Below are 15,170 nucleotides of genomic sequence, written 5' to 3'. Positions count from 1 at the left end.
CCAGGAGAGGTCAGCCTTTGCATTGGTAACTGTGATTGGTTAGTTCAGTGACAGGTGTCAGGTAGAGGTAAGGTTGAGCTGGGGTGTGGACATGAAGTTAAGGTTAGGTTTAGAGTCACTAAGGATACCTATTGGACTCAATTTCCCACACAGCCATTGCTTGCCTAGTGGGAATGAAACAGGAAATCTGATTCGCTCTCATCCCACATATGCAGGACCTCTGGATTCCCATGTAAGGACTGTTTCATCAGCAGCAAGACACCCACCTTTCTGAGTGATGACGCAGTCCGGGGAAAGTGTGAGGAACGAGAAAGGGTGGCCCGTCGGCACTAGCACAGACTGCACGGAACAGCTGCAGCCTAGGTTCACATAGAGTTTCACAGCATTGCGAGTAGTACACATATAATTTCATCCCAAAACCTATAGAATAACGTTCACACTAACCAAATATTAAAATGGTTGATCGCGAGCAGCTGGTGCAGAAAGCCAGGCTGGCTGAACAGGCTGAAAGGTATGATGATATGGCAGCTGCCATGAAGTCGGTAAGTCACTCCTCCAAAACCATTGCATGTGAATTGACTACTGTATGAATAAGGTATGTGATATGGTGTTCAATAAAACATTGAATTCTCTACAATGTAATTCTAATAAATATGAATTATCTCTATTTAGGTATTTGATTGCATTCCCGGGAGATTTTTCATGGATGTGATGTGTATAGAAATACACCAATACTAGCCTACAGCATTCAGAATATCACGTCTGTTTCGTAGGGCTCAATCTCTGTTTATTTATAACGAATAAAATAGCTAAAATGTGGAGCTCAAACGTTCAAGAAAGGCAATCAATATTTGCTATCGAATGCTCCTTGGGCAGTGCTTGGGCGGTGCCTGTCTCGTGCCTTTAAAAGAAATACAGTGGAGTAATATTACCACCAAATGTATTCTGAGGCACCAAAGAACATTGATTTCTCTGTCAAACGTGTCCCTCACATTACATTTGATAAATGTTCTATGCCACTGGGCACAGACGTCAATTCAACGTCTACTCCACGTTGGTTTTAACATAATTTCATAGAAATGACGTAGAAACAACTTTGATTCAACCAGTGTATGCCCAGTGGGATTTAATATCCCCATGTGATTTATTCAATTCAGATCGTTAAGAATTTGGTCTTTAGGGTAGTGCCATGTGAGGTTGCTCAAATATTACAGGAAGAATCAATCAATATCTAGATTTAATTAAATAATAACCTAGTAAAAATGGTCATATATTTTAAATACATTTTTGTAAGTTAAATGTGTCCTCTATTGATAATATATATATATATATAACAGTACCAGTCAAAAGTTTGGACACACCTACTCATTCTAGGGTTTTTCTTTATTTTTATTATTTTCTACATGGAATGATGTAGTAACCAAAAAAGTGTTTAACAAATACATATATTTGAGATTATTTGAAGTAGCCACCCTTTGCCTTGATGACAGCTTTGTTCACTCTTGGCATTCTCTCAACCAGCTTCATGAGGTAGTCACCTGGAATGCATTTCAATTAACAGGTGTGCCTTGTTAAAAGGTAATTTGTGGAATTTCTTTCCTTCTTAATGCATTTGAACCAATGTGTTGTAACAAGGTAGGGGTGGAAGATTTGGTAAAAGACCAAGTCCATATTATGGCAAAAACTACTCAAATAAGCAAAGAGAAATGACAGTCCATCATTACTTTAAGAAATGAAGATCAGTCAATCCGGAATATTTCAAGAGCTTTGAAGGTTTTTCAAGTGCAGTCTCAAAACCCATCAAGCGCTATGATGAAACTGGCTCTCATGAGGACCGCCACAGGAAAGGAAGACCCAGAATTACCTCTGCTGCAGAGGATAAGTTCATTACCGTTACCAGCCTCAGAAATTGTAGCCCAAATAAATGCTTCACAGAGTTCAAGTAACAGACACATCTCAACATCAACTGTTCAGAGGAGACTGTGTGAATCAGGCCTTCATGGTCGAATTGCTGCAAAGAAACCACTACTAAAGGAGACCACTATGAAGAAGAGAATTGCTTGGGCCAAGAAACATGAGCAATGGACATTAGACCGGTGGAAATCTGTCCTTTGGTCTGATGAGTCCAAATTTGCGATTTTTGGTTCCAACCGCCGTGTCTTTGTGAGACGCAGAGTAGGTGAACGGATGATCTCTGCATGTGTGGTTCCAACAGTGAAGCATGGAGGAGCAGGTGTGGGGGTGCTTTGCTGGTGACATATTAAGAATTCAAGGCACACTTAACCAGCATGGCTACCACAGCATTCTGCAGCGATACGCCATCCCATCTGGTTTGCGCTTAGTGGGACGATCATTGGTTTTCCAACAGGACAATGACCCAACACACCTCCAGGCTGTGTAAGGGCTATTTTGACCAAGAAGGAGAGTGATGGAGTGCTGCATCAGATGACCTGGCCTCCATAATCACCTGACCTCAACCCAATTGAGATGGTTTGGGATGAGTTGGACCACAGAGTGAAGGAAAAACAGCCAACAAGTAGTAAAAATACAGAAAACCCCTTGAATAAGTAGGTGTGTCCAAACTTTTGACTGGTACTGTATATCTGTTCATATAGGCTACATATGTTCTCTGGATGAGGATCTATTCCTGCATAAATGGTTATTCAGTTTCCAGCTCTTTACACAAAACAAATGTAGGAGGCAGCATAATTCTCTCTAGAATGTTCTGTATTTTGTCATATTGCAGTGAGTCAATGATCAGATTGGATATTGATCATTTTGTGTTCAGTTGTTGAGCTACATTAAGTTACAGGTGCATTGCAGAATGATAATGTATGTTGCATTGTGTGTCATTGTCAACGTGTGCAGTAGCGTCTAGACATGCTGTATGTCTGGATATGGTTGAGCTGTGTGTTCTTTAAAGCAATTTTAATGAAATATAGGTTATTGTTTGGTTTATTGATACAGGTCTCACACTGTGAAAAATGCATTGTCATTAGGCCCTAAACCTATATGCCCAGTCTCCTCCAATCATTATGTAGCCTAGCCTAGTGCTTTAGTATTAAAACTGTACTCAACAACTTTTTTTTCTAACTGTAATGAAATGAAATCTTAACCATTATTATTACTTCCTAGTAATACTTTGTCTCATCGCCTGCATAATTTAGATATCTTTCCCCTGCAGATTTCTTGTTGCAAGCAATGCCATTTTAGTGATGTGTGCCTGTAGGATTCCTTTCCCTTTAAGCAATCTGCTGTGTCAGTGCATGCAGTCAGTGCTAGGCCTTTTGCAGTGTAGTGGTGTGTACTCGTACCCCTCTCCAATGGGAAATCCCTTGCCACTGCAGCCAGGGTTCTCTTGATGGCAGGAAAAAGCAATGAGAAGTATACTTTTATGTTCTGATCTCACCTTGTACAATATTATCCTGCATACATGTTTGCATTGGTTCCTTAATGCATCAATGCAGTAAGGTGCAACTATAAGCAGTGCTGCTTTGTCAGTGAATGCATTGAATGTCATTGAAGACATTTCTTTATTTTTATTATGTCATGTATTTACAGTAGCATAATGTGTTCAGGATAGTCGTGACAGATTTTTACCCAGCCCATCAATAATTGTTCAGCTTGGCAATTAGGTATTCAGATCAGTATGGTAGGCTGCCTCTCTTCAGTTATATTCACTGATATCAGCATTTTGGTACAATGATGATTCACTGACAAGAAATGCGTATGATGAGCTTTTCCAACATCGCTTGAGGTCTTTTGCACTCTGTCCATTAGGTTTCTCACGGATCCATTACAATCAGATGGAGTAACAATTAGATAGCATAACATTAGCTTAGTAATGCATTTGAGCTGTGAATTGTATGTTCTTGCATTTCAAGCTGGGAAGGAAAAAGGCCTGTTTAGAAATATTCTGTCATCCATGCACACGATGGCTGTGATGTCACCTATCAGCCGCATTCTTTCCGCTCCTCTATCAGGCTGGGAGGGTAATGTCACATCAGCTCACCAGAAAGGAGCAACGTTAGCTTCTCAATGAGGGAGAGCACTTTGCTAGAATGGGCCACCCATTAAGCTGTATTTCCTCTGTAGCCTTTTGCTGTCTGCATCTTCCCTCTCTATAGTTCTAATCTAGATAATCTAATTATTTTGCAGATATTGATTTAGGTGGATATAAATACATGTGTTTTATCAATGTAAGGTTATCTGGAAGTGGATTGGAAGTGATATTGATCGTCTCAGGTCTTTTCAGTTGCTCTTAATGTGATTCAACACAGATATGGGGGTTGTTCCATAAAATGTGTCTTTTGCATCCCTTTGATATTTTAATTATAAATGTTGCACCAATAGTGCATTTTAAAAGCAAGTTATATTAAATGAAATGCCCTTTAATATAGACCACATGAATAATTCAATGAATTAGATTTTTAACATGAATAAAGATTCAGCATTTTGACATGTCCCTCTGTGCACTGTCTGTGACTTCCAGGAAGACTTTAACCTACTTAACCCCAGAATTTCAGCGTTATTGTAAAGCCCTAGTTATTTTGTTGTTTTGAAAAAATCCTTTCTGAATATTATTCTTTATTTCATGTGATTATTGATCCATTTTAAGGTAAAAACAACAAGATCCTGCCCTTCATTTTAAGGTCTACCCTATTCCTTTAAAGAAATGTGATCAAAAGAAACAAATCAAATATTGTTTGTCACATTCTTCGTAGGCAACATATGTAGACTAACAGTGAAATGCTTACTTACGGGTCCTTTTCCAATAATGCAGAGTTAAATAGATTATAAAAAATAAAATAAACATTGAACTTCTAATAGTCAAATCATAGTGTAAAAGCAGGTGAGCTGGTTCTACTCTTTTTGGCCATTTTCAGGTGTTTTGTGGTGGAAAACTGAGTGGGTCGAGCATAACACGTCAACAGTGTTACCCATAGACAGACTAGAAATGTTTTAACAATTTAGTTTTTTGAACCTTGCATTCAATTGCCCCTTCCAGTTGCACACAAACTTCCATTTCCCCCTGTCAAAAGGGAATTTATGGCTGATTTAAGATGTCAGCTGTGTTACGGTCAACCCTGTTACTTTATTTGACTTTTTTATTTAACCTCTTGAGATTTTAAAACATGTTTATTTTATTATGTTAAACATGTGATCTTTGACAATGTCAAAAGTAGGTGAAGTCTAACCTTTTTTTTTCACCAAGTTACACATCTCAAAAGGCACCGAATTGTTAGACTGACCCAGGTAAGATACTGTATATGTGACATTGGTGTGTGGGTTCGTTATAATAAGTCTTGAGAATATTTAATGTTACTTATTGTAATTTGCTACATAATGTCTTTAAGTCAGACACTAAATACCTTGTAGGTTAGTAGAACGAAGTGTAGCATTTAGACCAAGTCAGGATATACAACGTTAAAAGTTCAAAGGTTACTGATCAGTTGTGCTTTTTACTGTACACTCTTTGACATTCCCAGGATTAACACGTTACCTCCCACCTTGTACGTATAGAGTCAAGTAGTAGGTTCAAAGCATGTCCAGGGTGACAGCATTACATGGGGTTTTAGACAGGTGAAAAGGTCAGTTTTAAGCAGAGGAGAAGGTCAGGGAGACACGTGAACTGCCTGTGCGATGGACTGACCGTCTACACTTACACTGCAGCTGCCTCTGGATTCCTCGTGGGAACATAACTACCTCCAACCCTCTGCCCCCTCTCCAGTCCCAACCCCCACTCTCTCTCACTCTCTCACTATCTTCAATCTGGTTCTCCACAAGCGAGCATTAGCTGTCCACGTGGCAGTTTGATCTACTGGTGCACTAAGTGACCTGATTGCCATGGAAACTAATTGAATCTTGCTCATTCCCAATGCAGTGCTGTGTGTGCATCCAGTTTGTATTCTAACAGATCATACTGTACAGTAGATATGATAGGTGTGATACTGTATAGGGTTGTGACATGCTCTGATATGATTTCATGTAAAACCATACCTTCTGTACGTGATATTGTTGAAAAATAACTGTTTACATTCATGAATGCATAACCTAGGGGGTTATTGGCTGTCTTACACAGGATAGTGCATTTATGACCACTGCTCTGTCCCCTCCCCAGGTAACAGAGCTGAATGAGGCCCTATCTAACGAGGAGAGGAACCTCCTGTCTGTGGCCTATAAGAATGTGGTGGGGGCCCGCCGTTCCTCTTGGAGGGTGATCTCTAGCATCGAGCAGAAGACCTCTTCAGATGGAAATGAGAAAAAGATTGAAATGGTTCGGGCCTACAGAGAGAAGATTGAGAAGGAGCTGGAGGCTGTGTGTCAGGACGTGCTCAACCTGCTGGATAACTACCTGATCAAGAACTGCAACGAGACGCAGCACGAGAGCAAGGTGTTTTACCTGAAGATGAAGGGCGACTACTACCGCTACCTGGCCGAGGTGGCCACGGGTGAGAAGAGGGCCACCGTCATCGAGTCATCAGAGAAGGCTTACAACGAGGCCCATGAGATCAGCAAAGAGCACATGCAGCCCACCCACCCCATCCGCCTCGGCTTGGCCCTCAACTACTCTGTGTTTTACTACGAGATCCAGAATGCCCCTGAGCAGGCCTGTCATCTGGCCAAGACCGCCTTCGATGACGCTATTGCTGAGCTGGACACCCTGAACGAGGACTCCTACAAAGACTCAACTCTCATCATGCAGCTGCTCCGAGACAACTTAACACTGTGGACAAGTGACCAGCAGGATGATGAGGGAGGGGAGGGCAACAAAGATTAATAAACCACACTTAGAAAAAATATAGAATGAAGGGCCGGTGGGCTTTGGCAGGCGCTTTTGCTGATGATCGTACCACAGCAGCAGTTCTTTATTTTTCCATGTGTTAAAAGAAAGAAAGGTGAGAGGGGAGGTTACATAGGCTAATATATATGGTTGAAAGGGCCTGCTTCTTCTTGATTTTCTCTTTGACATTTGCCAAAACCACTGAAATGTCAGTCAATCCTGAAGTGGTTGTTTTTGGATTGGTTTGGCAGTCTCACACTGGCATAGGGACTGGTGTCGTACCAAGGGAAGCTGCTTAGTTAGGTTTATGCATGATAGAGATGCAGACACTTGAGGAAGGGGGGAAGTTTGCAAATAGTTTGCAATGGTTCCAGTACTAGCAACTCAGCCACTTTTCAACCTCATATTCATTATCTCAGCACCAAACCAGTGTCTACTTATGTGAAAATAGCGCATTTCTATGATCTGTGGTTAAAAAGATAAGAAGGATCCTAAAAAATGCTTCTGTGACATCACCGGGTAGGATTTCTAGCCAGAGATGGGCTCTTTTCTTGCTCCCCACGTCACCGCAAATCTTAGTGTTTGAAAATCAATTTTTTGTTGTTGTGAATTTGAACATGAATTATGCCCCTATTTAAGATTACTCTGTTTTTTGCACCCAATGATATATGAAAACTTGCTTAGTAGGTCTATGTCCTCATTGTGGTTTTACAGACGTCTTATTTACACACTTTATTAAAATATTTATGAAATGCATATTGTCATATTTGGTAGCACTTTTATTTGTTTTTCCTTCGCCTCCAACCCCTTTCGATTCGTGGAACGTATGTGGGTGGGGCTAGGTCTAAATAAGGGTGCACATTTTGTTTTAACTCACAAAAAGCTCTGACGAAGGCCGTGAGGCCGACACGTAAGCTTATTAAAGATCAGTTATACTATCAAGAGCAGTGTGCGGTTTCCTTTTTCATTCAAAAGATCATTCACTGTTTTTAAAATGTTGAAACTTTTGATGTCATCGGGTAGAACATTTTAATGCTATTTTATTTCTTCTACAAAACATACAAATGCGCCGCTTTCACATATGTAGACAACAATATCGTTTAGTGCTGGAGATAATGAATATGATGTTTGAAAAGTTGCGGAGTTGCCCTTTTAAGATATCACTCACTCTTGAAGGGAGTGCAGGACAGCCAAGAAAATGCAAATAGTATTCATCTGACCAAATCAACTAGAAAAAGTCAAATGCAGATGTTTTGTTAAAATGTTGGATGTTCATTGTGAAGTTAATACCAATCATGGCAATGAGGTAAGGATAAAATACCTATCAATTTACTCTTTCACATGACTTCTAGTTTTTTCGGAATATTGGGCATTATATCCATTGTGACTGTCCTCTGACTGCTCTCAGTATGATACTGGAACCAAAGCTTAACCTCCAATCGAGTCTATCTAAAGGCAGAGACAGTTTAAAACAGAGACGTTATGTTAAAGCAGCTGCAGAGTTTGTGGTTTACTTCTGTGTTTTATTAAATGCACTTGCCTACTATACTGTTTCTTCAGTGTAAGATGATTACTACAATAATATCGATTATTCAGTATTGTGCATGCTGGTGGAGTATTTAAACATACAGTAGCTTGACTTTATTAACTTATACTGTGGGTGTTAAGTATTCATATGATTGAGAAAACAGGCTTTGTCTGATTTATTTCTTATTTATAACTGATTCTTATTTTGTTATTATTTGCTATATCAAAATGTACATCGTAAAAATTGACATGTTATGAGCATTGCTATAGTGGCATGCAATATGTATTTAATTTGTTAATGGAAGAAAAAAAAAGTGGGGAAAAACATACCAGTGATTGCTTAATCTTACCAACTGATGTTTGTCATGTTAAATTATAATAATGGCTTTGTCACATTAAATTATAATAATGGCATTGTAAAACAAATACTTTGTTCTTTGAACTATTTGATTACTTATTTTGTCATGTTATTAACCAGTTTGAACAATGAAGTTTTCAGAATCAGTGTTTCTGTTATGAATTCACAACATGGACCACAATTTATTTCTGACAGTATACATTTTTTTATTTTTTTTTATACCTTTTTAGCTGTTTCTGAGTGACGAATATCTTGAATGTGAGTCATTATGTAGCAGTTGCACAAGAAACGAGAACTATGATGATAAAAAAATTATGACAATTATAAATTCACCATTTCCATGGCAGTCTAGTGTATTGTTGTGATGTCACTAAGTCAACGTTTGTGTTTTGTTGTAACCTCTTATGTGCTGCTAGTATGCTATTCTTGTGTGTGCCTCCTTTCCCACTTGAAATAGTTGATTCAGCATACTCCATAGGCATCCTCCATAACCATGTATGCAAAAAGAGAATTATAACGACACTGTAAAAACCCACTTATGCTTGTAGATCTACACAAACTTGCATGACTCCAGTGCAGTGAATGCACATTTCTGCTCATGCAATATAATGCAAAAGCTAGTCAAATAATAGCTGGCTATTAGGACTTCAGGTTGAAGCAAACAGGGAGAGTCATTTGTCATACACTGTTAAAGTTATTTACCACCGAGGGCTGAATGTCCCAACTGAATGATTCCCACGAGGACAAAAGAACAGATCTAAATGATTTAGGACTTTAACAGTGTCCCAAATGCCACCCTCTTCCCTATATAGTACACTACTTTTGACCAGAGCCCTATGGGTCTTGGTCAATAGTGCACTATAGGTAATAGGCTGCCATTTGGTGGCGTCAATAGGGTGCCATTTGGGACGCCACTTTTAGTCTTTAACCCATTGTACATCTCACATCCTCTGAGCTAACCATGTATCCAAATAGATATTGCTGAGGATGTTGTTTTCCGTCTTGCTGCTATGCTCTAGATTTTATTAGATTTATAATCTTGATCATAATTGGCTAAAACTCAGCTATTTTTTGTTGTTGTTGGTCTCAGACATTATCACTTGCCCTGGGAAACCCAAACACCTTGAGGTGTGTCAGATTTAGATATTTATATTCATAAACCTACGGTGTTACTTTATGCCATTCATCTAGTGCCATCAACAGAGAGACACTGTTATACCTTCCATTTTTACCATGCTACTCGAACAGTTAACACATGTAATTTAGTAAGTACAGTTAACATATGTAATTAAACCTGGTACTTCATTAATTGACATAGTCCCTTCTGGGACACAAGGCCACTTTGGAACACTGTGTTACTTTTTCCTCTATGTCAACATAGATTGCGAGAGTTAACAATTCAGATTGCTTTTCCTCTGAAAGAAACGTTCAACTCTATCATTTGTTTGGTGTAGATTTTTGGACACATCAGAAGGGATGGTTTATGCATTAAGTACATGTTTAGTTTGTGTTTATTTATTTCATTTTCAATTTGTTCACCCAGATCCTTGTGTCTGTAAGTTCAGGTAGAACACCACTGTAACATGTATGCTCTCTTTGCTCTGAAATTAAATTAAACTTCCATTGAATCAAGTAAAGGCTTGGCACCATGGCTATACAAAAGAAAACATGTAGACTGAAGGCACATAATCTTGTCAACAAATCGACTACCATTAAAATGGAGGATGTTTTTAAGAAACTTCGTTGCTATCTGTTGCTCATTCAAGTTAGTTGTTTGTCAGTATATAGATGTAATTTTTTTTTATTAGTGTCATGCTGAACTACCAGCTCCTTCACCATACTTCATCCTATGAATCCAGTGCTACAATGTTCCCTGTCCTTTCCAGTATTTTACTCAGTGCTACAATATTCCCTGTCCTTTCCAGTATTTTACTCAGTGCTACAATGTTCCCTGTCCTTTCCAGTATTTTACTCAGTGCTACAATGTTCCCTGTCCTTTCCAGTATTTTACTCAGTGCTACAATGTTCCCTGTCCTTTCCAGTATTTTACTCAGTGCTACAATGTTCCCTGTCCCCTCCAGTATTTTACTCAGTGCTACAATGTTCCCTGTCCTTTCCAGTATTTTACTCAGTGCTACAATATTCCCTGTCCTTTCCAGTATTTTACTCAGTGCTACAATATTCCCTGTCCCCTCCAGTATTTTACTCAGTGCTACAATGTTCCCAGTCCCCTCCAGTATTTTACTCATAGACATTTAGAGAGTGTAGTGCACCATATACATTTTAAAAAGGAGTTTAGTGCACCATAGACATTTTAAAAAGGAGTGTAGTGCACCATAGACAGTGTGACAGAGAAACTAATTTGGGACACTGCTCTCATTTGAAACACTCGTGTGCTGTTCATGTGCTGGGTCAAAGATGCTGGGTCAGAGATTAAAGTTCAAACATGTTTGTAGGTATCTGTAGAAACTGTGTATGTGTGCATGTGTATGTGTATGTGTGTGTGAGAGAGAGATAAGGTGCTTTGCTCATCATCATCTACAACATTACAATATGGATCAAAGCATACTTCTAGGCTATAACAATAGAGACCACGTATACTGTACTCTTGCTATGGGTGAAATATAGGATTCTTTACTCAAAACCTAAATGTAATTTACATGACAAATCTCTGTCATGTGGATGCTATAAGCCAATACTATCTGCCATTCCCTGACAGTAGTTTCTCTCTCTCTCACACACACACACACACACACACACACACACACACACACACACACACACACACACACACACACACACACACACACACACACACACACACACACCAATTATTCATGCACATCTGTTTATTCCAATACGGAAACAGCACCCCAAACTGACTGATAAGCTGAAGTGGCAAGCTGTTGGATCCCCCTACCCTAGACTGCAGTCTCTTGCTGCAGCCTGCTGTACTGAAGCTTTCATGAGATTCATTTCTGTGCTTGGAACTGTCTCCCTTGCCAGCCAATAGCTGATAGGCTCACCCTGCGCAGCCACCAATCCCGTTCCTGTTGCTAGGGCTATAATAAGCCTCCCGTTATTAGCCCCAGTTCCTTGCTGCACTGCTCAGACACCTATAGCATCCTGCAAAAAAAGATGAAAGCTCAAGCAGCAGAGGAAGCATTAGAATTCAGCAGCACCAACCTGTCCCCCACGCGGTGTTGTAGTGCACTACATTATCTGCACCAAGGATGACAAAACCAACATTCACACAGTGGCCAATAGATTGTGAAAGTATCCATGAAACAATATCAAAATAGTCAAGGAAACACATTGTTGCAAAATGATTTATCTGTTGATTATCTGATGATTTCCTGGATTGAGGCAACAGACTAGACAGCATAGTCAATTACAATACTAAAGTATAATCAAGTTAACCAGATAAGATCTCTATGTATAAATCACTGATAAATCATGTCAAACCAACACCTATTCTATGAGCTCTATTTACATGGTAACACTTTCAAGGGTTTATAAAGGGTTTATATTGCATTTACAAATGATTAAATAACCGATAACATGCCATGCTTCCTCCAAAACACGACCCCACCAAGCCGCACTGCTTCTTGACACACTGCACGCTTAACCTGGAAGCCAGCCGCACATCCAGGCCGGCGAAACTCTCCCCTAACCCGGACAACGCTGGGCCAATTGTGTGCCGCCTCATGGGTCTCCCAGTCACGGCCGGCTGCGACACAGCCTTGGATCAAACCAGGGTCTGTAGTGATGCCTCTGGCACTGCAATGCAGTGCCTTAGACCGTGCGCCTCTCGGGAGGCCCAACAATGAACTTCTTGACCATCTAGTTTGGAGTTTAGTTTCAAAAGGCAGCCCTGCTAAAGGTGTTGACAGATAATAAAAGAAGATAATGTATGATTCACTACCTGAAAAAATACAAAAGCTACAGTAATAACCAAGCTATATACAGTTGAAGTCGGAAGTTTATATACACTTAAGTTGGAGTCATTAAAACTAGTTTTTCAATACACTCCACAAATTTCTTGTTAAGAAACTATAGTTTTGGCAAGTCGGTTAGGACATCTACTTTGTGCATGACAAGTCATTTTTCCAACAATTGTTTACAGATTATTTCACTAATAATCAATAATTCATTGTATCGCAATTCCAGTGGGTCAGAAGTTTACATACATTAAGTTGACTGTGCCTTTAAACAGCTTGGAAAATTCCAGAAAATTATGTCATGGCTTTAGAAGCTTCTGATAGGCTAATTGACATCATTTGAGTAATGTCTTTGCTTGACATCATGGGAAAATCAAAAGAAATCAGCCAAGACCTCAGAAAACAATTGTAGACCACAAGTCTGGTTCATCCTTGGGACCAATTTCCAAACACCTGAAGGTACCACGTTCATCTGTACAAACAATAGAACGCAAGTATAAACACCATGGGACCACACAGTTGTCATACCGCTCTGGAAGGAGACGCATTCTGTCTCCTAGAGATGAACGTACTTTGGTGTGAAAGGTGCAAATCAATCCCAGAACAACAGCAAGGAAGAAGCCACTGCTCCAAAACCGCCATAAAAAAGCCAGACTACGGTTTGCAATTGCACATGGGGACAAAGATCGTACTTTTTGGAGAAATGTCCTCTGGTCTGATGAAACAAAAATAGAACTGTTTGGACATAATGACCATCGTTATGTTTGGAGGAAAAAGAGGGAGGGTGGTAGCATCATGTTGTGGGGGTGCTTTTCTGCAGGAGGGACTGGTGCACTTCACAAAATAGATGGCATCATGAGGCAGGAAAAAGATGTGGGTATATTGAAGCAACATCTCAAGACATCAGTCAGGAAGTTAAAGCTTGGTCGTAAATGTGTCTTCCAAATGGACAATGACCCCAAGCATACTTCCAAAGTTGTGGCAAAATGGCTTAAGGACAACAAAGTCAAGTTATTGGAGTGGCCATCACAAAGCCCTGACCTCAAACCTATAGAACATTTCTGGGCAGAACTGAAAAAGCGTGTGTGAGCAAGGAGACCTACAAACCTGACTCAGTTACACCAGCTCTGTCAGGAGTTTGACCCAAGTTAAACAATTTAAAGGCAATGCTACCAAATGCTAATTGAGTGTATGTAAACTTCTGACCCACTGGGAATGTGATGAAGGAAACAAAAGCTGAAATAAATGATTCTCTCTACTATTATTCGGACATTTCACATTCTTAAAAAAAAGTGGTGATCCTAACTGACCTAAGACAGGGAATTTTTACTAGGATTAAATGTCAGGAATTGTGAAAACTGAGTTTAAATGTATTTGGCTAAGGTGTATGTAAACTTCCGACTTCAACTCTATAAACTTCATTCAAGACAATACATGTTTTGTGTTTTCATTCATTCCTGACAAAAGCTGTGTGTACAGTGTATAGAGGAAACCTCACGGGCACCATCTGAACCGTGCACTACATGTGTTAATAGTCTTTGACAGAATTAACTATGCTATTGTATTGTATTCTTACAGTAATGTTATTACATAATTTGCCTGCTACGTCCACTGTGGAATCTGAAGCTAGCCTGCTGTGCTACAAAGTATTTATTTACAGTGTAAATGACTATCATAACGTAGAGTGAGGTGGTGTGCTAAATTTGGCTCAGAGATTTTTGCTTGTTATACAAGAGTATGTTGGTCTCTGATGGACTGACTACACAGTAGCCTAGTCTCTGGGGTGGGCTGTCACATTGATGTACCCAGTCTTCTCAGTGTCTACTCACAGGCTGCAGGCGGAGAGTACTGTTATTAGAATTATCTGTGTACTCAGATTCTACAGTACTTCTAGCTTTTTAATAGGATGATATTTCTGGAGCTCCACTGGTATTCTCTTTTTCCCTTCACATTTTGGATTATTAATAACAAAATGCATGGTGATCTAATGCATCTGCTTGTCTTCTGGTATATTTTACATGCAGTAAATTACAAGTACCAAAGATACAAGTATTAGTAAGTTAGGAGTACCAAAACAAAGCATTTTCATAGTTCCATGTTGGGATACAGATAACCACAGCTTGCAGGGTTGGGAATGGCATACCTTATTGCTTGAGAAGTTTGAAACTGGTTAAATCTGGCATTCTATCAGACAATTGTCCCAATCTAATCCTTTATCAAACTTCAAGATTTGCTGACCTGTTTTGAGGATTAATTTCCTCTTACTCAGATTTGTCTGTTACCTTTGGCCATGAAATATATATACAGTTGAAGTCGGAAGTTTACATACACTGTCACAATCATCGTACGAACTGGAAGCATACTCGGACCAACGTGCAGCGTGATCTGGGTTCCACATATTTTATTTAAGTGAAATGCACAAAACAATAAACGATACATGACGCTCAAGCAGTGCTCATATGCAACTACACAGAAACAAGATCCCACAAACACAGGTGGAAAAATAGCTACTTAAATATGATCCCCAATTAGAGACAACGATTACCAGCTGCCTCTAATT

General features: G+C 39.5%; 1 protein-coding gene across 1 annotated transcript; it reads left to right on the top strand.

The window, feature by feature from the left end:
- Positions 1-267: 267 nt before the first annotated feature.
- Positions 268-10,407, top strand: LOC106612802 (14-3-3 protein gamma-2). Its single transcript, XM_014214318.3, has 2 exons — positions 268-542; positions 6,122-10,407. The coding sequence occupies exons 1-2, from the start codon at positions 456-458 to the stop codon at positions 6,779-6,781; spliced, it is 747 nt and encodes a 248-aa protein (XP_014069793.1). The 5' UTR covers positions 268-455; the 3' UTR covers positions 6,782-10,407.
- The last annotated feature ends 4,763 nt before the right edge of the window (positions 10,408-15,170 follow it).

Source organism: Salmo salar, chromosome 09, assembly GCF_965601325.2.
Source record: "Salmo salar chromosome 09, fSalSal1, whole genome shotgun sequence".
Taxonomy (NCBI): domain Eukaryota; kingdom Metazoa; phylum Chordata; class Actinopteri; order Salmoniformes; family Salmonidae; genus Salmo; species Salmo salar.
Note: the sequence above shows the minus strand (reverse complement) of the source record. Positions and strands in the feature narration are given on the sequence as shown.